The sequence below is a fragment of the Vulpes lagopus genome, chromosome 3, assembly GCF_018345385.1.
Source record: "Vulpes lagopus strain Blue_001 chromosome 3, ASM1834538v1, whole genome shotgun sequence".
Taxonomy (NCBI): Eukaryota; Metazoa; Chordata; class Mammalia; order Carnivora; family Canidae; genus Vulpes; species Vulpes lagopus.
In genome coordinates, this window is record NC_054826.1 from 152288414 (window position 1) to 152310698 (window position 22285).

At 35.1% G+C, this 22285-nt stretch overlaps 2 protein-coding genes across 5 annotated transcripts in view; one reads left to right on the top strand and one right to left on the bottom strand.

Moving 5' to 3' along the window:
• CTBS (chitobiase) overlaps positions 1-20513 on the top strand; it is a 32685-nt gene extending 12172 nt beyond the window's left edge. The window contains exons 2-7 of the mRNA XM_041750610.1: positions 3052-3190; positions 3672-3880; positions 15559-15727; positions 17196-17293; positions 17567-17728; positions 19906-20513. Of these exons, the coding sequence (XP_041606544.1) occupies positions 3052-3190; positions 3672-3880; positions 15559-15727; positions 17196-17293; positions 17567-17728; positions 19906-20097 (969 nt within the window). The 3' untranslated portion in view covers positions 20098-20513. The remainder of the gene's footprint in view (positions 1-3051; positions 3191-3671; positions 3881-15558; positions 15728-17195; positions 17294-17566; positions 17729-19905) is intronic.
• SPATA1 (spermatogenesis associated 1) overlaps positions 1-22285 on the bottom strand; it is a 67010-nt gene that overhangs the window by 872 nt on the left and 43853 nt on the right. For 2 of the 4 annotated variants that reach the window (XM_041750603.1, XM_041750604.1), the window contains exons 12-15: positions 21369-21467; positions 20548-20639; positions 19391-19460; positions 15511-15707 (exon numbers count right to left, since the gene is read on the bottom strand). In XM_041750603.1, coding sequence (XP_041606537.1) covers positions 19442-19460; positions 20548-20639; positions 21369-21467 — 210 coding nt within the window. In that variant the 3' untranslated portion in view covers positions 15511-15707; positions 19391-19441. Of the gene's footprint in view, positions 1-15510; positions 15708-17419; positions 17641-19390; positions 19461-20547; positions 20640-21368; positions 21468-22285 lie in introns of those variants that run through there. The other 2 variants (XM_041750607.1, XM_041750605.1) reach the window with 2 other exon arrangements.

Here is a 22285-nt window from a genome sequence, read left to right on the forward strand (position 1 = left end):
AAACTTCCTCTTGATCGGTGATGCTTTCAAAAAAAGATCTTGATCAAAAGTGGGAAATGTGAAAATTAACAAAAGGAAACCTCATTTAGAATGGAGTTGGGAGGCCAGCAGGGGGAGCTGTCATGTCCTACCACTCATCAATTGCAGACCCGACAGGAAAAGCAGGGGTATCTTGCAGGTGGATACTACTTTACTATCTCAGCAACTATTTCCTTTCCTCCAGGAAAGCCCACATAATTAGAGACTGTCACAACTCAGCCAATGAAAAGCTACTATATTTCAAGCTTCTAGTTTACTCCAGTTGACATTTTGCTTACCTTCTCAGTTTCTCCCTTTCCTCTATAAAAGAGCATTCATCTCCTTTGTTCTACAGATTTACCAATGCTGTTGCCATAACTTGCTTGTCCTGTAATTCTCTGCTATTCCCAAATAAACTCCATTTTCTGGCTGGTAAAATAATTGGCGGTTTTATTTTTAAGGCAAACAGTCCAGGGGGCAATTCTTTTGTAAACACAGGGACAATTTCCAGTTCTTAATCTAACACATTTTGAGGCAGAAGCATTTAAATGCCAGTAAAAAGGTATCTGTACATTGCTTAGAAGAAAAAAGGTGGTAAAGTGCTTATAATGAACCTATTTAGTGTGGAAACCTAAAATCCGACTTATTGTAGCAACCAATGGATTGCTTCACGGATTCTGCAGTATCTGTGGGCATTTGGAAAATCAATTATTCAAAGCAGCAAAATTTTGTTCATTCATACGTTCATGGTAAATGATCTTTTTCTCTGCTGGCCTATATTCTTCAAATATAAATCTACAGATTAGACTACATTCTTTTTTCCCCTTATATTTTCAGTTGATTCATCCAGTTACATTTTTAGAATTTTTATTATACCATAAGCTCTCAGTATTTTTTTAAAATAAATTCAATCTTAATTATCAGAATTAAAATAGGGGATAAAGTTTGTGATGGAAATGAGTCTAGGGATCCCTGGGTGGCGCAGCGGTTTGGCGCCTGTCTTTGGCCCAGGGCGCGATCCTGGAGACCCGGGATCGAATCCCACGTTGGGCTCCCGGTGCATGGAGCCTGCTTCTCCCTCTGCCTGTGTCTCTGCCTCTCTCTCTCTCTCTCTAACTATCATTAAAAAAAAAAAAAAAAAAAAAAGAAAATTAACAAAAAAAAAAAAAAAAAAAAAAGGAAATGAGTCTAAAATCTCCAAAAACAACGGGCATTCCAATTTCACATTTTGTAATTTTTATTTTTAGTGGACAATTGCCTATGAGAAAAATGGGTTATATATAGTTAATTCTGAAAAGTAAAAAAAATAAATAAAAATTTAAAGAAATTGAGAAAATTAAGAAGTCTGGTCTAACTATTATACCTAGTTCTCCCTCACCCCTCACCCAACCATTCTCTTTATAGTGGCCCACTGATTATTAATCTCTCCCCCTCCTTCTCATTTGTTGATGCAAACCTTAAGTCCCTCCCTTGCTTAAAACACTCTAATGGTTTCCCATTCATCTTAGGATAAAATACAAAATCCTCAGTGATCTACAAAGCCCTACTTGATCTTGTCACTACCTACCTTACTAGTTTTATCTGATTTCAAGTACTATCAGGATTTCTATGCTCCAGCCACATTGATACTTTTAGTTCCAGCAATTCAGAATTCTTCTGAGGTATTGAGACATTCACCCTCTTTTGTTTCCTCTGCTGAGAATGCTCTTTTTGTTCATAACCCTCCATCATGTGTAGGTCATTACCTAGATTTGTTTTCCCCCAAAGTGTGTAATTCCCAGAAGTTTTCCTGCTCTACCAGGGTAGCAGGCCCTCTTTATTTACTGTCATGGCCATCTGCATTCCCGTGCAGCCCTTAACACTATTGTATTTCAAAAGCTAATGGACCTGGTCTCTTTAACTTCTGTCACTAATGTCTAGTAATATACCTTCCCTATACCTTATTGGAATTTCATAAATATTTGCTATATCAACAAATTAACACCTTATTTGGAATAAAATGATCAGTGAGACTTCTGGGCTTCTAGAATTATTTGAGGGGGGGATAGTAGTAAAACATAAGATCCACCACCTTAGAACTAGTCTAAGAAGTAAATACAGCATCTGGTACATTTGTATAGATGCAGTGGCTCCATCTGCAGCAGCCAGAAGCTTGAGTATTAATCAACCTCCCTTTCTCTTACTTTACTCATTCAATCAGTCACAAAGTCCTGTTAATTTTGCCCTTAGGATCTTCCAGATCTGTTCATTTATCTTATTTATCTCTGCTTTTCTACAAGGCTAATTTGAGGCTGTCGTCATCTTTTGCCTGGATTCTTCCAACACTTTCCTAGTTATTCTCCCAGCTTTAGTCTCTCTTCCCACTTCAGCTGAAGGGATTTTTCTAAAATGCATATATAAATGCATACCTATGAAGTATACATTCTCCTTTTACATTCTCCTTTTAAGACCCTTTCCCCAGGATAATGTACTAATTTCTCAAGAACATTTACAAAGTCTTTTATGACATAATCCTGCCTACCACTCTTTGGTTCTTTTCTTTTTTCTTTTTAAAGATTTATTTATTTATTCATGAAAGAGAGACAGACAGAGAGAGAGAGAGAGGCAGGTGCAGAGACATAGACAGAGGGAGAAGCAGGCTCCCAATAGGGAGCTCAATACGGGACTCATCCCGGATCCCAGGATCAAGCCCTGAGCCGAAGGCAGATGCTCAACCACTGAGCCACCCAAGCATCCCTCTTTGGTTCCTTATTGTATCTCCTTCCAAATTCTAGGTGTCAGCTATATGCAATACTTAGTTGCAAAATCACCACTCTTTCTCTGTCTTTAGGCCTTCGCTCTTTCCACTATTTCTGCCTAGCCATACTTTCTAGGCCTGGCTAATTTCTCCTGCCACCAGTTATATTAGGGCAGCTGTCTCTTGTTCACTGTTGTACTCTTAATGCCTGGTACATGATCAGTGTTTAATGTTATTTTGGGTGGTCAGCATTGTATTCTTGGTTTAAGTGATGATGCTTTTCTATGTTTTGGCAGGTATTTGTGTTTCATGTTGGAGATAAAACTTGGAAGTTCTATGATTGGTCACAGATTACAACTGTGGTAATTTTTGGGAAATATGACCCAGAACTTATGTGTTATGCTCATTCACATGGAGCCAGAGTAGTGCTAAAAGGTGAGTTACAGTTTTTACCAGATATGTCCAGCCAATTGGTAAATTTACTTTGCATTGTTTGCCATCCTGACTTTCCAAAAAATTCCCTTTTCACGTTCATCTGGTATAGTATTTTATCCTCCTAAAACTAATCTTATATACTATTTAATTCACTTTACAGGTAAGTTATTTTTAAAGAATTAAATAAACCACTATGATTTGAGCAAAATGCGAATCCTAATTAGCATGATGACTTCTAGTTAGTCATAGTCTTCAATTTCTACTTCTAATTTGAGAATGACTTTACTAATTATTCATAATGGTTAGTTTGAAGATGAGTAATGACTTTCTATTATTTTGGTATATTTTTTCTCTATTTGGAAAATTTAAATTGGGGGCTTAATATTCCAAAATAATGAGAGGTTTTAAAGGTTTTGTAAAATAAAGGTCATAAAACTGCAAAAAAGCATATATGCACAAAAGATGTGTATTTCTTTCATAGGAGATGCACCTATAAAGGATATCACTGATCCTACTTTCAGAGCATCGTGGATAGCTCAGAAAGTTAAGTTGGCCAAAATACAATATATGGATGGAATTAATATAGACATAGAGCAAGACGTTAATTGTTTATCAACTGAATATTATGCATTAACCACTTTAGTTAAAGAAACTGCAGACTCTTTCCATCGTGAAATTGAGGGATCACAGGTAAAAGTCCATTTGTTATTTTTTTGAAACTCCTTATTTTCCCTATCAAAATGTATTCATGAAGGTGTGACTAATAGAATCTGTTTTATTTACTAGGAAAGAATTTCATCATATATATCCTAAGAATATTTTCCAGAACTTTTTCAAGTTCTCATTAGAGAAGTTTTACAGAATTTTAAGGTGTTAACTCTATTTTCTGTTCATATGAAGATACAACATTGAGACTGCTTGGCCTACTTATCTTGCAGCGGGATTAGAGAAATTAAATAGGCAATTCAATCAGTAAGAATCAGCAAAGCATATCCAGGCCCTGCTTTTACCTGTTGCAGGACAGAAATAGCTCTTGTCTAAGAGTAGAGGTAGTTCTGGGGAAGCGTTTCACATGCTTCATAGGCTCTGAATCACTTGCAAAGCACCTTATGTCCAAGAAGTCTCAAAGGACTAAACTCCATAGAATTTGACAGTTATGGCAAAAGGCTTTCCCACTGCAATAGTGGGCATGATTACAGCAGATCACAACAGAAGGCATCCTGCTAAGCAATATATGGATAGCAAAAGCTAATGTGGCCCTGGATCAGTGATCTCAAACCTGGCCACATATCAAGATAACCAAGAGCCTTGTTTTTTTTTCTTTTGGGAGAGAGCGAGAGCACGCAGGTGCAAGCAGGCAGGGGAGGGGCAGAGGGAGAGGGAAAGAGAGAATCCTAAGTAGGCTCTGTGCTCTCAGCACAGAGCCTGGCACCAGGGCTCGATCTCACAATGCTATACTATCTGATTAAGAGGTCATGATTAAGAGCCAGACATTTAACAGACTGAGTAACCCAGGCACCCCAAGATAACCAAGTCTTTAAACACGCATATACACTGCAATAAAGCAAGTCAAATGAATTTTTTTGGCTTTCCAGTGCATATAAAGTTATGTTTACACTGTACTATAGTCTGAGTGTGCATTTGGAAAATAATATAAATGCCTTAATTGAAAGTACTTTATTGCTAAAAATTCTAGCCATCATCTGAGCTTTTCAGAAAGTTGTAGTCTTTTTTCTGGGGAAGGGTCTTGCCCTGACCTTGATGGTATGACTGATCAGGATAGTGGCTGCTGAAGTTTGGGGAGGCTGTGGCAAGTTCTTAAAACAACAATGATGTTTGTTGCACTGATGGACTCTTCATTTCACAATTTATCTATAGCATTCAATGCTGTTTAATAGCATTTTACCCACAGTAGAACTTCTTCCAAAATTGGAGTCAATTCTCTCAAATCCTGTTGTATTGACTCAATTTATAAACCTTGTGTTGTCATTTCAACAATCTTCACAGCATCTTCACCAGTAGATTCATTTCAAGAAACCAATTTATTTGCTCATCCATAAGAAGCAATTCCTCAGGGTGCATGGGTGGCTCAGCTGGTTAAGCACCTGCCTTTGGCTCAGGTCATAATACCAGGGTCCTGGGATGGAGCCTGCTTCTCCCTATGCCACTCTCCATGCTTGTGCTCTCTCTCTCTCTTGCTCTCTCTCTCAAATAAAGAAATAAAATCTTAACATAAGGAATTGCTTTTTTTTTTTTTTTAATCTGTGAAAATTTTACCATAAGGTTGCAGCCATTCAGTCACATCTTCAGTTTCCACTTCTAATTTTAGTTTTCCGGCTAGATCTACCATATCTAGTTATTTCATGAAAATCTTAAAACCCTCAATGTCCTCCATGAGGGTGGGTATCAACCCACCTGGTCCAAACCCTTCTTACATTAGAGACTTTGATTTTTCCTTTCCGTGAATCACAAATGTTCCTAATGGCATCTAGAATGGTGAATCCTTTCCAGATTTTCAATGGACTTTGCCCAGATCCTTCAGCAGAGTCACTGTCTATGGTTACTATAGTCCTACTAAATATGTTTCTTAAATAATATTTGAAATTTGGAATGATTTTTTGATCCATGGGCTTCAGAGTGGATGTTGTGTTAGCCGACATGACAAAACAACATTCATCTCATTGTCCATCTGCATCAGAGCTTTTCCGTGACCAAGTACATTGTCAATGAAGAATCGAATTTTGAAAGGAAACTTTCTTCAGCAGTTCTCAAAAGTGGGCTTAACACATTCAGTAACCATGTTGTGAAAACAGATATGCCCTTATCCAGATTTTGTTGTTCCATTTATAGAGCACAGGCAGAGTAGATTTAGCATAATCCTTAAGGGCCCTAGGATTTTCAGAATGGCCAATGAAAATTGGCTTCAACTTAAAGTCACCGGCTACTTTAACCCCTTGTAAAAGACTCAGCCTGTCCTATGAAGCCTTGAAATCAGGCATTGACTTCTTTTTAGCTAATGGAAGTCCTAGATGGCATCTTCTTCCAAAAGAAGGCTGTTTTGCCAAACTTGAAAATCTGTGGTTTAGTATAGCCATCTTCATTAATTATCTTAGCTAGATCTTCTATCAGCACTTGCTGCTTCACCTGGCACTTTGCTGTTATGGAGAAAGCTTCTTCCCTTAAGCTTCATGAACCAACCTCTGCTCCTCCAAACTTTTGCAGCTTCCTCACCTTTCCCTGCCTTCACAGAATTGAAGAGAGTTAAGACCTTGCTCTCTGGATTAGGCTATGGCATAAGGGAATATTGTGGCTGGTTTGATCTTCCATCCAGACCAATACAACTTTTTCCAATATGGCTGTTTTGCTTCCTTATGATTGATATATTCACTAGAGTAGTGATTTTAATTTCCTTCAAGAACTTTTTGTTTTCATAACTTGGCTAACTGTTTAGGACAAGAAGCCTAGCTTCTGGCCTATCTCAGCTTTTGACATGCCTTCCTCACTAAGCTTAATCATTTCTAGCTTTTGATTCAAAGTGAGAGAAGTGTGACTTTCCCTTTCACTTAAGCACTTAAGGGCCATCGTAGTGTTATTAATTTGTCCTAATTTTAATGTTGTATGTCTCAGGGAGTAGGGAGGCCCAAGAAGAGAGACAGGGAAACAACAGCCAGTGGATGGAGAGTCAGAACATACATTTATGGATGGCTTCCCATCTTACATGGGCATGGTTTGTGGCACCCTAAAACTATTACAATAGTAACATTAAAAATCACTGATCACAAATCAGCAGAATAAGTAAAAAGTTTGCTATATTGTGAGAATTACCAAAATGTGACAAAAAGACATGAAGTGAGCAAATGCTGTTGGAAAAATGGTGCTGACAGACTTTTTTGATTTAGGGTTGCCATAAACTTTCTATCTGTAAAAAAAAAAAAAAAAAAAAGGCAGTATCTGTGAAGCACAATAAAATGACATATACCTACTATACAAGACTAAATAATGAGAGCTCCTTTCTAACTCAATGTTAAAAACTGTCTATTTAGTGAATAAATGATACCTGTCTTTCAAAAATTTAAAAATCTAAGTAGCAAATATATACATATAAAATATATATTCTATTTCATATAAATAGGTTTAGAGTCACTGGTTTATACTATCTGAGAATCACCTGACTGTTAAAATATCTTGAGAGATTGTTTCAGTAAGTCTGGGATAGAGCCTAGGAACTGTATTTTTACCAACTACAGTAGGTGATTTTGCTACAATTGGTCAATATGAATTTGAGATTCATTGGAAAAATTTATGATATAAGGATTGATAGCACTGTGGCTTTATGTAGGTAAGGGAATTTTGTCAGTGCAGAATTTGGCTTTTCATCTGAGTACAATTTATATTACCTATTTATTTATCCCATCCTCCCACCCACCTCCCCTTTGGCAACTACAAGTTTGTTCTCTGTGTTTAGAAGTCTGTTTTTTGTTTGTTCTTTTGTTCATCTATTTTGTTTCTTAAACTCCACATATGAGGATCCCTGGGTGGCTCAGCGGTTTGGCGCCTGCCTTTGGCCCGGGGTGTGATCCTGGAGTCCCGGGATCGAGTCCCGCGTCGGGCTCCTGGCATGAAGCCTGCTTCTCCCTCCTCCTGTGTCTCTGCCTCTCTCTCTCTCTCTCACAAATAAATCTTTAAAAAAAAATAAATTCCACATATGACTGAATCACATGGTATTTGTCTTTGACTTATTTCACTTAGCATACCTTCTAGGCCCATCCATGTAAAGGGCAAGATTTCATTCCCCTTTATGGCTGAAAAATATTCCATCGCATATATCATATATATATATATATATATATATATATATATATATATGATATATATATGTGTGTGTGTGTGTGTATATATATATATATATATATATAGAGAGAGAGAGAGAGAGAGAGAGAGGGAGAGGGAGAGAAGGGGGGGATGAACAAAGAAGGGGGAGAAAATGGGAGACAGACACAAACTCACATCACCTTTATCCCTTTGTCTATAGATGGATACTTGGTTTGCCTACATATCTTGACTATTGTAAATAATTCTGCAATAAACATAGGGATGTGTATCTTTTTGAATGAGTGTTTTCATTTTCTTTGGGTAAATACTGAGTAGTGAATTACTGGATCATATGGAATTTCTATTTTTAATTTTTTTTTGAGTAAACTCCATACTGTTTTCCAGTGACTGCACCAATTGACATTCTCACCAACAGTGCACAAACGTTCTCCACATCCTTGTCAATATTTACTTCTTGTCTTTTTGACAGCGTCATTCTGATAGGTGATATGACTTTGTGGTTTTGATTTGCATTTCCCCGATGATTAGTAATGTTGAGCATCTTTTCATGTGTCTGTTAGCCATTTGTATGTCTTTGCAAAAATATCTATTCGGGTCCTCTGCCCATTTTCAATTGGACTATTTGTGTTTTGAGTGTTGTGTACATTTTTTTATATATCTTGGATATTAACCCCTTATTGTATAAATCGTTTGCAAAGATCTCCCATTCAGTAGGTTTTTCATTTAGTAAATGGCTTCCTTCACTATGCAAAGGCTTTTCATTTTGTTGTAGTCCCAACAGTTTTATTTTGTTTTTGTTTCCCTTGCCTGTGGAAGTATATCTAGAACAATGTTGGATGCCTTTTATTTCTTGTTTGATTGCTACAGCTAGGACTTCTAATACTATATTGAATAAAAATAATGTGGATGTCCTTGTTTCTGAACTTAGAGGAAAAGCTCTGTTTTTCACCATTGAGTATGATCTTACCTGTGGGTTTTATCACATATGGCCTTTATAGTGTTGAGGTATGTTACCTCTAAACCTACTTTGAGAGTTTTTGTCATGAGTGGATGTTGAATTTTATCAAATGCATTTTCTGCATCTATTATTATGATCATATGATTTTTAACTTTAATTTTGTTACTCTGGTATATCATGTTAATATGTGGATATTGAACCATCCTTGCATCCCTGGAATAAATCCCTCTTGCTCTTGGTAGATGATTTTTTAAACATATTATTAAATTTGCAACAATATATTGAATATTTGTTTGCTAATATTTAGTTGGCCTATCGTTTCTCTTTTTTGTATTGTCTTTATCTTATTTTGGTGTCAGGATCTCATATAATGAACATGGAGTCTCTCTTCCTCTTCTTTTTTTGGAAGAGCTTGAGAAGAATTAGGTATTGATTCTTTTTTCAGTGTTTGGTAGAATTCACCTGTGAATACATCTGGTTCTGGATTTTTATTTTTTGGGCAATTTTGGATTATAAATTCAATATTGTTCCTATAATTGGTTCAGATTTTTTTATTTCCTCCTGATTTAATTTTGGGAAGTTCTATATTTCTAGGAATTTATGCATTTCTTTTAGGTTGTCCAATTTGCATATACTTTTTTGGTAATAGTTTATTATAATATTTGTGTTTGTTGGTTCTTGTTATTCTGATTTGAGTCCTCTGCTTTGATGAGTTTGGCTAAAGTTTTATTAACTTTATCTTTTCAAAGAAATATTTGTGTGCTTCACTGCTCTGCCTTTAAAAAAATTATTTCATTTACTTCCTTATTAATCTGACCTTTTTTAAAAAATATTTTTTTATTTATTTGAGAGAGAAAGGGAGAGCACAAGACATGAGCAGGGGTTAGGGGCAGAGGGAGAAGCAAATTCCCTGCAGAGCAGGGAAGCCCAATGAGGGGTTCAATCCCAGGACACCAGGATCATGACCTGAGCTGAAGGCAGATGCCCAACCGAACCACCCAAGCACCCCCTATTAATATGATCTTTGTTAATTTCTTTCTTCTAACCTTGAGCTTTTCTCCCTAGCTCCTTTTAGGTATAAGGTTGGAGTGTCTATTTGCAATCTGTCTTGTTTCTTGAGGTAGTCCTGTATTGCTATCAACTTCCCTCCTACTATGGCTTTTGCTAATTCCCATAGATTTTGAACCATTGTGTTTACATAGATTGCCTCTTTCTTTTTTGACCCATTTGTTGTTTAGTGGCACGTTGTTTGACCTCCATGTGTTTTTTTCCTGGTAACTGATTTCTAGTTTCATTCCATTGTAGTTGGAAAATATGCTTAATATGATTTCAGGTTTTTCTGAATTTATTGAGACTTGTTTTGTGGCCTAATATGTGATCTATCCTGGAGAACGTTCCATGTGCATTTGAAAGGAATGTGTACTCTGCTGTTTTGGATGAAATGTTCTCGATATATCTGTTAAGTCCTTCTAGTCTGATGTGTCATTGAAAGCCAGTTTCCTTGTTGATTTTATGTCTGGATGATCTATCCATTGATGTATATGGGGTTTATTTTTTTTAAATTTGTTTTTATTGAAGTTTGATTTGCCAACATTTGGTATGTGGGTTTAAAGTCCTCTATCATTATTGCTGTCCATTTTTTCCTTTAGATTTGTTAATATTTGCTTTTTGTAGTTAGGTGCTCTAATGTTGGGTGCAAAATAGATATTTACAACTGTTAGATCCTCTGGTTGATCTTATCATTATGTAGGTTCACCTTTGTCCCTTATTACAGACTTCCTTTAAAGTCTATTACGTTTGATATAAATATTTCTACCCTATTTTCCTACACTTTCCATTTGCATGGGCTATTTTAGTCTGTTACTTTTAGTCTGTGTGTCTTTAAGTCCAGAATGAATTTCTTGCAGGAACATATTGACAGATCTTGGTTTTTTTCTGGATGGGTTTTTTTTTTTTAAAGATTTTATTTATTTATTTATGAGACATAGAAGCAGAGACATGGGCAGAGGGAGAAGCAGTCTCCACACAGGGAGCCCGATGTGGGACTTGATTTTGGGACTCCAGCATCATGCCCTGGGCTGAAGGCAGGTGCTAAACCATTGAGCCACCCAGGCGTCCCTAGGGTCTTGTTTTTTTTAAGCATTCTGTCTAGGTCTTTGATTGGAATATTTAGAACATTTGCATTTAATTATTTTTAAAAATTTATTTATTAGAGACAGGGCGTGTGCACACAGGTGAGGGGAAGGGGGAAGGAGAGAGAGAGAGAGAGAAAGAGAGAGAGAGAGAGAGAGAGATTCCATGCTGAGCATAGAACCTGACATGGGGCTCTATCTCAGAACTGTGAAACCAAGAGTTGGAAGCTTAACTAACTATACCACCAAGGTGCCCCTAAAGTAATTACTGATAGGTATGTACTTATTGTCATTTTGTGTTCTAATTTTTTTTTTTTTTGGTAGTTTTTGTCTCTCCCTTTCTTCTCTTGCTCTCTGTGATAGAGGACTTTTTTAGTGGTATGTTTTGCTTTCTTCATTTTTTTGTGTATTATAGGTTTTTGGTTTGTGGTTACTAAGAGATTCATTTATAATATTTTAAGTATATATCAGTCTATAATAAGTTGATGGTCAGTTTAAACACATTTTATGTGAACTTTTTTCCTCTCCCCCTTGTTTTATGTATATGTTGTCATATTTTATTTCTTATTTTGTGAGTCCCATTAACTACTTTTTTAGATACAATAGATTTTACTACTTTTGTCTTTTAACCTTCATAATAGCTTTATAAATTATTGCTCTATTACCTTTACTGTTTCCTTTTACTGATAACTTTTTTTTTTTTACAATTTTCTTCTAATATTGGCTTTTTCTTTTCCAGTTAAGGGAGTCCTTTTAACATTTCTTGTAACTGTGGTGATAAATTTTGTTTGGCAACTCTCCCTCTCCTTTAATTCTGAATGACAGCTTTGCTAGGTAGAGTATCATGGAGGTTTTTTCCTTTCCATGCTTTCAATATATCATACCAGTCTCTTCTGGCCTACAAAGTTTCTGCTGAAAAATACGCTAATAGCTTTAACCCTTGGATGTAACTAACTCCTTGTACTGCTTTTAAAATTCCATCTTTAATCTTTGACATTTTAATTATTATTGTCTTGTGTTCCTCTTGGCCTCATCTTACTCAGAATGCTCTGTGATTCTTGAACCTAGGTATCCACTTCCTCCCCAGGTTAGGGACATTTTCAGCTATTGTTTCTTCAAATAAGTTTTCTATCCTCCTCACTCTCTCCACCTGAGACCCCTAGAATGTGGATGCTTATTCACTTGATGTCCAAGATATCCCTTAACCTATCCTCATTTTTTGGTCTTTTGCTGTTCAGGTTGAGAGCTTTCCATTATCCTGTCTTCTAGATTGCTGGTCCATTTTTCTGCATCCTCTAATCCACTCTTGATTCCCTCTAGTGTATTTTCCATCTCCTTTACCATATTCAATTCTGATTTAAAATTGTTTTTATCTCTTCTTGATGTTCTAAGTTTATCAAATCTTCTTTTATTATCATTACTTTGGACTCTTTATCAGGTAGATTGCTTACATTCATTTCATTTAGTTCTTTTTCTCAGTTTTTATTTGAAGCATATTCCTGTCATCTTGTTTGATTTTCTGTGTTTCTATTAATTAGGTGAAACAGCTGCTTCCAAACTTGAAGGCATGATCTTGTGTATGATCATTCCCTGTGTAGACTGTATGCAGCTGGTGATTTTGGCTGGCTGGCTGCCTGGCTGGAACTATGGCTGGTGTGAGCTGCCCTGCAGGCTGGCACAGTGTTAGGGCTCTTTGCACAGAGGATGCATTAGCAGGACAGCTGATGCTTAAGTAGGTAGAAGGTGGGGGGGGGGGAGGGGAATGGTGTCTTAAGGTGTTTGTGCAGGGGTACCAGGTAGGGTGGCTGGAGCAGAGGCAGGCATATGCCAGGGTGTCAGAGGGTGCTTTGTGAAGGGGGTGCCCTGGCAATAACCTGGAGCCAAAGCAGTATAGGCCTGGAGTGTGCTAGGGTGTTTTGCACCTAAGTATTCACTAGGGTGTCCTGTGTGCACTGTACTCAATCTCACTGGTCATATGGGTAGAGCTGGTGTGGGCTAGGAGCCTACGGCTTACTGAGGTGGGCACCCACCCCAATGCTGTTTCTGTTCATGCTATGAAAGTAGAGAGGGAATGTAAACCATAGTGCTCATCAGTCCTGATCAAAGAGTTCCAATAGCACTCCCACTGTATGACAGAGTTCTAGGACTGGATCTTCTATATTCTAATTGGTCTTTTGAACAGTTACTTTACCTCTCCTGTGCCCCAAAGCAGAAAAATCTGCATATGGTCTTCCAATATATATCCTTCCTCACTGCAGTTAGCATCAGTGGTTGGGGATTTCCTTTGTTACTGTATCTATGTCTCTCTTGCCGTTCTCTACGCAGTGTGTTTTTCTGTTACGCAAAAGCTGTTCAGTCAGTCCTCAGTTCTTCAGGAGAAATTGTCTATAAAGAAGGGTAGATTTGGTGTGTCTGGAACAGGTGATTTTTGGGTTTTCCTACATCATTGTCTTGGCCCCTCCCTCCTCAGATGAATACAATTTAGATCAAGAATAGCAAATAGCTGGTATGCAGGTCACCATACTCCTGACAAATTTTATTCCCAGAAAACTTTTCCTTCAGTCTCTAGATTGCTGTTACTAATAGGTTAGAATTAGTATGTAGGGAAACAATGTCTTTGCTAACCCTGATCACACTATAGCGAAGGGCAAAGAGGAAGAGACTGAGCAAGGACTTTGCAGTAGGAGTATCTGTCAAATTCAATATCAAAACTAGCAGGAGGTACAGTTGCCAAGACAGGTAAGATTATGGAAGTTCCAGAATTCCAGAATGTCAGAGTGAAGTACATGCATTTTATTCTGAAATTTGATTCACTGAGGACATAAAATGTGTAATGGGTTTACATCCTAGAATGTGTTTGGGGGAGATTATTTTATACTAGGATGTATAATAGTCTAGAGGAGAGATGGAGACCAATAAGGACTAATCCAAGTCTAATAACTTGAGATTTATAGTATGGATCAGGATGATGGCATAACCCAGGAAGTGTTTAATAAATATTAATAGAAAGAAAGAGGCACAACAGCTGTGAGAGGCACAACAGCTGTGAGAAGCCACCCAAAGGAAAATGTGAGATTAGTTATGGGGTGTGAGAGAAGTCAAATAATGACCCAAAAGTTCTTAAATAGGCCACCATGAAAAAAATGACTGAATAGAGTCTGGAAAGAGAAACGAGTTTTGGGGAAAAGATGACTAAGATTACAGAATTATGGTCACAGAATTAAGAGTTCTTTCTACACCATAATTTTTTACAGGTAGGAAACAGATTCAGATGTTTTTAGTGACATAGACCTACTTATAATAGACCCAAGAGTAGAACCAAAATCATTTTGATTTGTCGAATATACTAATAGCTGCTTTCTCCAAAATAGGAGGTTAACTATGACAGAAAATCTAGGTAAAAATACTCTTTATGTTCAGGAGAGGGTAAGGATATATACAGTGGATTTGAAATTTACCTGTTTAGAGGTGATCATTTAGTTTCTCGGTTACTAAAATACAGCTCCCATTTTATAAAATGGGACTGGATATATAAAAAAATTCACTTTATAATCTATTTCACTATAGTGCTATTTAGGAAAGCTTGTACTTGTAAAGCTGAGCTTCCTTTAGTGCTAATACTTAGAGAATTATAGAATTCTGATAAAGTCCTAAAAAGAGTTATAATAGAATACATTCGCCAAAGTGTAAATATCTTAACTGATTTCAATTTTTGTAATAATTAATGTGTTTACTAAGAGCAAAAATCTTTAATGAAGCTTTAGAACATTTGCACATATATAAAATAAGGCTAATTAATATTCAGCTAAGGTAATAAATATTTTGAAGAGACTCATCTTTGTTAAAGACTGGCTCACCAAATTTGAGTATTCTCATAAAATAAGACCATTTAAGTGATAAACATTTTGAGTTGATCAGCTTATCCCTTTAGCCATAAACCACTATTCTTTAACTGTAATGTTGGATTAAACCTATCATGTAATGTAATTATATATCAGGGGGTTAAATTCCCAACACAGAACAGTCAACTTGTGCCAAGAGATCACCTATCTAACCTGCACAATATTTTTTAAAAACTTCTGTATTTGAATTCTCTTAGCATGCTTTTACTCTCTTGTTGCTTAAAGGCCCTCCCACACCCTATTGTCATTACACCTATTTCTTTCAATCAGTTCGGTTACCAGTCTAGCCTCTGAAAATATTTAAGTTTAAAACTACACAGTGCCCTGCTCCTAGTCATTTTATCTGTCCAAATTTATGTCTAGGTCAGTCCATGTGAGCAAAAATATCTTAGAACTGTCCTACTTCTATAAGTGTCAGACCCCATTTTCATATATGTAAACAGGTCTTTTTTTTCTTTGGTAGTGTGAGGTAAGAACAAAATCAAAAACAACAACTGATATAATAATATTTGATATTACATAAAATGGCATGGTTTTCCACAGGTAACCTTTGATGTATCTTGGTCTCCAAAGAGCAAAAACAGGTGCTATAATTATACTGGAATTGCAGATGCTTGTGACTTTCTCTTTGTGATGTCTTATGATGAACGAAGTCTGGCCTTGTCAGAATGTATTGCAGCAGCCAATGCTCCCTATAAGGAGACATTAACTGGTAAGAATCCACAAATGATCACTTAAACATTAAGATTATTTTAGTTTTTCTAAATAATTTATACACCTTTTCTATTTATAAAGCTTCCTTGAAACATAAATATCACCTGGAGAGTTTAAGTTTACACAACGTCTTAAAGTTTTCACTTAATTTTTTTTTTAATTTTTATTTATTTATGATAGTCACACACACAGAGAGAGAGAGAGGCAGAGACATAGGCAGAGGGAGAAGCAGGCTCCATGCACCAGGAGCCCGATGTGGGATTTGATCCCGGGTCTCCAGGATTGCGCCCTGGGCCAAAGGCAGGCGCCAAACCGCTGCGCCACCCAGGGATCCCATCACTTAATTTTTCTAAAAATATATAATCCTCTATTACAGATCAGATGATGAGTATTAAGTTCTCATTGCACTGGTATTATGGTATTATTTGGTTGGGATTTAAATAAGTGTTCTAACGCTCTTTTTTTCAATTACATGAAGGGGATATTTTTGCAGAAATAACCAATATTAAATATTTTGATAGCAAAGATAGTTATAATGTGAGTAGCTACCATGCATGATTGATAGAGGACTGTCCTACTTGACATTTATTATTAGTGCCTATGCTATATTAAAAACTATATCATTATTAGAATTAAGAGTACTTCTGTCATTCATATGAAGTGGGCTTTGCATTATCCTAAGTTTGGTCTGTATTCCATCAGCCAACTGAATAAAAGATTGCTTGCTGTCTTTTGGACTCCAGGTGAAATTTTCTGGGTAACTGGCCCTGATTTAAGTTTTGATTAATAAATAAAAAACCTTTTTATCTCTAAATTAAATCTTAAAACCTAGCCTCATCATGTCCAAATTAACAGTCTGATCATATGCATATGCTATTTAAAAATAAAAATTGTTACAATTACAAAGTATTTAATTTAGTGTTCCCAAACTATTTCATAGAACACAATTACCTCCTTTATCAATAAAGGCTCATCAAGTATGTTGGAAAAAAGGTGTATTTCACTCCTTTCTTGGATACTTAACAGTACACAATAACTTTAAAGGCTCTGAAACATTCTAGATAATCTTGAAACATCTCTTGGTGGAAAAACATATTCTGCATGGGGCACAAAAGGGAATGACCAGGAATCTGTTCATTTTCCTCTTTGCTATAACTACAGATTGACTAGAGTAAAAGGGGGACATTTCTTCTCTAATTCATTCCTCTAGAAAGCACACATGTTCCATGTTTTAGAAATATAAGAAATTCTGAGACCATCTCTGCCAGAAAGCTTAAGAAATTTTCTGAAACTTCAGAATCTAAAATATCATATCTTGGTTATGTTAGGAAAACACTGCATTAGTATTTTGCACAAATGTACCTGTTTTTTCAAACTTGGATTCTGAATGGTTGCATAGCTTGTATAAACCCATTAGTAGACTATAAAGAGAAATGTTTTTTTTTTTTCTGTCCCAATTTGATTAGGATATGATGACTACATCAAGATAGGTATTAACCCTAAGAAACTTGTAATGGGTATTCCCTGGTATGGTTATGATTATACCTGTCTAAACTTAATGGAGGTAAGTACAGATTATTTTTTATATAACTTTTTCCTCTTTGTATTCTTTAGAGCTTGTTTTGTTTCATATATATGTTTGAGACTAAAAAGTACAGTTTATTTTTAATTAATCCCATGAATGTTATAAATAACTTGACTTTACAGAATAAAAGTTAAATTTCATCATTAAAATGAAATCTATAATATTTTATTTCTAAAAAATAGTTTCCCTGATTTGGTTCCTAAGATTTGCTTAACTGACAAATCTATAATATGAACATTTTTGTATTTCTAGGATCGTGTTTGTACCATTCCAAAAGTCCCTTCCTGGAGGGCTTCTTGTGGTATTGCTTCAGGACATCAGGTGCCCTATAAAATAATTATGAAGCAAGTAAATAGTTCTATTTCTGGAAGCCACTGGGATAAAGATCAGCAAGCTTCTTACTATAACTATAAAGTAAGACTTTTATAAACATTTATTCTATTTTCATAATTGCATGTTTTCATAATAACATATTTGTTAAGACTTTGTTTTCTTTTAGGGTACAATATATAGACCAGTGTTTACATGAGTAAACTTGTCTAATCATGTGCTTTGCATGGGCCACTTGTCATTTTAGATGGTGTTCTAAAAACCTGAGTATCAAACAGGATATCCTTAATAGTTAACGATTATGTGTGCTAACTATGGCTTTGGGCCAAAATAGGTTATTAGCTCTGTAAGTCTCCATTTCAAAGTAGCCTAAAAATTCTGATTTATAGGCTGTTTTATAGGGAGGCATGAGGCTGAGAATAAAAAATGCATTAGTGGAAAATGGTATAAACTGTGTGATATTAGACAAATTATATTACAGAAACTTGAAGAAATAAATGTCCAGAGCAATTCTGTCAGGTAGTGTTTGATAAATAGGAATTGCTTAATCAATGAGGCAAAGAAGTTACATTTTTTCATAATTTACCCTTAGCATAATAAAAACTTTACCACACTTCAAAAATCTAATTACAAAGCATCTTTGAATTTACTTTGGATTTTGTCACTGTAAAAGAGCCCTAAAATGATATGATGTAAGTTGACTCATAACTTTAAACATTATCAATTACATAAAAAGCCTTTTCTAAAACTTGAAAACTATATACCTCTTAGGCATATAATTAACATATTTATTAAAGTAATTTATACTCTTGTCTTTGCTGAACAGTGTGATAGTTTACACTCTGATGTACTGTTTTTTTGTAGTCCCTGACTTTTTTTCCTTACACATTCTTTAAAGTTTTAGAATTCAGGAAACATTTTGATAAGCCTTTAAAGGTCATTCATTTAATGGCACTTTAGATAACAGTTTTGTTACTATAGATTATCTTGTTTCTTTTTCATTTATTGTAAAATTCCATAGCAACCAAAATCAAATTTTTTGTTAATGAAGAGAATCATTCTGGTTTCTTACTCTCTTTCAGTGATAGCAGCCTCATACTTAGTATTCTATATGCCTTAATCACGCATAAATTAATCTTACTGTTAGGGTAAAAAACTGAGTAAATGTATCAAATCAAAAGGCTCAAAGTGCTTGCTATAATAATGGCAACATTCAGAGATATATGACTTTGGGTTTGCCTCTAAATCTACAAAAATAAATTTTACAAGTTGCTTTTCAATGGTGAATCACAAAAATTTTTAAGAATATAAGATATGCTTGTAGTAAATGAATCTACTACACTTAAATATGCCACAGTTTATTCATTTACCAAGAGACAAATGTCCTTTAAAGTACTCCTCTTAGGAGGCTACTCTAGCACTTATGGTGCTACCATAAATAAAAATATTACTGGCATCCACTGAGAATTGCCTTTGAAAGTTTCCCAGATATATATAAAAAAAAAAAAATCAGTAAATGATTTGAAACCACAGGTCATTCTATTTTTTTTTTTTTTTCCCTTAACCGTTTTTGCCTACTTCTGTTTCTTTCATCCAATCTTCTAAGAGAGACTGGTAGTACTAAATAGAGGCAGTTGATGCTGGGGAGGATTTTACAGGCTGGAAGGTGAGCATAAGACTATTTTCCAGTTTTTGGTTCTTAATTCTGTAAGACCTAGAAAAGGAGATATTTTCCCCACCCATTACCTTTTGATTTGGTTGATACATCATACACAAAATCATCTGCTGAGCTCCTAACTAAGCACATTTCCAGGAACTGTAGGGAATATAAAAAAATAATAAGCTGGTGTTAGAGGACTAGAGCAGTGATCCTCCTTAACTGTGTCTGCATATCAGAATTACCTAATGGGATGGTAAAACGCAAACATATGTCCTAGTACTAGCCCTAGAAGATTTTGATTAAGTAGGTTTCCTGTGGGTCCTGTCATTTATATTTTTAAAAGCCCCACAAGTGACTCAGATATACATCTTGGTTGATAATCATCAGATGAGACCAAGGAAGGAATTTTAGGATGTGAGAAGAACTTTAGATTATATTAACAAATTCATTTGTGTAATCTTTGCTGTTGTGAAAAGTACCACAATCGTGTCTAGAAAGTGGAAGCATAAAGCACTATGTCTAAAATTTCTATTATTTCATTGTATCCTTTTTGAATTACTGGATTTAATATTGTACTCAACAGTTTAATTTATTCTTATAGGATTCTTCCGGCTATTTTCATCAAGTGTGGTATGATAACCCTCAGAGCATTTCTTTAAAGGCAGCATACATACAAAAGCATGGCTTACGAGGCATTGGCATGTGGCACGCAAATTGTCTGGACTATTCTGGAGATGCTCTAGCCAAACAGCAAACTGAAGAAATGTGGAAAGTCTTAAAACCAAAATTGTGACAGATAAACATCTTTTGTCAAACTATAAAAATTTAGAAAAATGATCTGTATAAATAGATCAGTTTCTTGCAGAGATAAAAATATACACATTTTTGTCATGTCATATTAATATTGCCTTCGTATTTCTAAAATTTCCAAATATAAATTCTTAGAAACTAATCTCTACCATAGCTCTGGATGCAAGTTCAATATCCCTGTATTTCCAGATTGCTTTTAATTAAAATATAATGAACAAACTAAGACTATTTAAAAGTGAAAATTATATAGTACTGTAAAATATGTAATAGACTTAAAAGCTTCAAAAATAACCAAACAGCCACCGTTTTGCTTTTTTCCTGAACACTTTGTAAAACTCACATGAAAAGTGAAAAAATAAAAACTTATATAAAATATTGCAGCAAGAAGAACAATGGTTAAATTTTTTAACACATAAGTTTTAAATTAACATACCTAATTGAGATAGATGGTAAGGATGTGTCAATTTTCTTCTGTGCCAGTTCAGCTTTCAATGTGCGTAAATCTGAAACTGCTTGTTTCCTCATCTATAAAAATAATTATATTTCAAAAATGAACTTTTATCTTACCCTTCTAAAATTGAGAGAAGCCTAATTGAATGCTGCTAGGGGAAAAAAATCTAGAACTGCACTATTCAATACAGTAGCTATGTGCCACATGGAGCTATTCAACAAATCATATAAAATTTAATATTCAGTTCCTCAGTCACACAATAAGCTACACTTAATTGTTCAATATCCATACATGGCTTGTGGTTGCTGTATCAGTGCAGATACGGAACATTTCCATCATTGCAGAAAGTTCTAATTGGACAGTGCTGGTTCTAGAAAGGGGTCAAGTATTCATCAAGTATCCTGTCATAAAGCTATTTCTGATAAGTCAATTTAGAGAATTCATATGATTCCATATACATGAAAATAATCAGAGAGCATGAGCTAATTACTCCAGAATGGGTAAAAAAAAAAAATTGAGCTCAGGGTATTCAGTGGTTTGTCAGACTTATTTACAGATGACTCCATAGTGAAATTCTACTAAATTTTACTGTGGCCTTGTTATAGCATGCACATCTTCACAGGATTTTATTCTTGCATTTTTTTTTTTAACTCTTGCATTTTTCTCACTCATGCTCTTGGGTTGTTAAGGCAATGATTTTAAGATAATCCTTACTATCCTTACACTATTGATACCCAAAATTAAAACACTAAAATAATTTATTTCAAGATAAATGTTATATGATTAGGAGAAATGCAAGTTACCTTAACTTCTATTATGAGTTTCATTTTATCAGTATCCAGTTTTCTCTTAAGTTGGTCAATTGCATGCTGCACTTCAGTGATCTGGATTATAAGGTAATTCTGTGTGAAATACATAAAGAATCCTTATTTAGTACAACATCTATTTTTAATTGCCTTGCAAACTAAGAAGTGATAACAAATACCAAAAAAACCCCACCCCAAATCATAAGAATAACCTATTGAATAAAATAAACTCATTGCTTTGGAGTAAATTAGTATTGACCTGCTGATTTCTTATGTCTTAGGGACCACATTCTCCTCTGTTCTACTACTACTGTTCTACTATTCATGTTTTATAAAAATAAGTAGGTTATCTGTACAGGTTGCCATTAAATTAGTACTACAAAAGCAAGAACTATTACTATAAAAGGAATATACTAGGAATATACTAGGAAAATGCTAGCAAGGCTTTTGAAATTGTCATTACACTTTATTAGCTGAATCAGATTAGTATTACTTTAAAAATATTTAGTAATGGAATACTATATTTGATTTAGAAAAGTTTATGAAGTATATGGTCAACAAAAACTATTTAAAATTTTAAGCTGCCTTTGTGAAAAAAATTGTACACTGAAACCTGATAAAACATAAAAAAAAATCAACTGTCAGCTAAAATGGACAAACCATTACTTGAGCCTATTTGAGTTTTACATTAGATTTATCTGAATGGTAAGCTTTTAGTCATAGAAACAGAACTGATGGGGGGATGGATAGAGGGAAATAAGTGAAGGTGGTAAACATGTACAAACTTGTAGTGAGAAGATAAATAAGTTTTAAGGATGTAATGTCTAGTATGATAACTATAGTTAACAATACTATATTATATATTTAAAAGTTGCTTAGAGGATAGACCTTAAAGGTTCTTATCACAAGAAAAA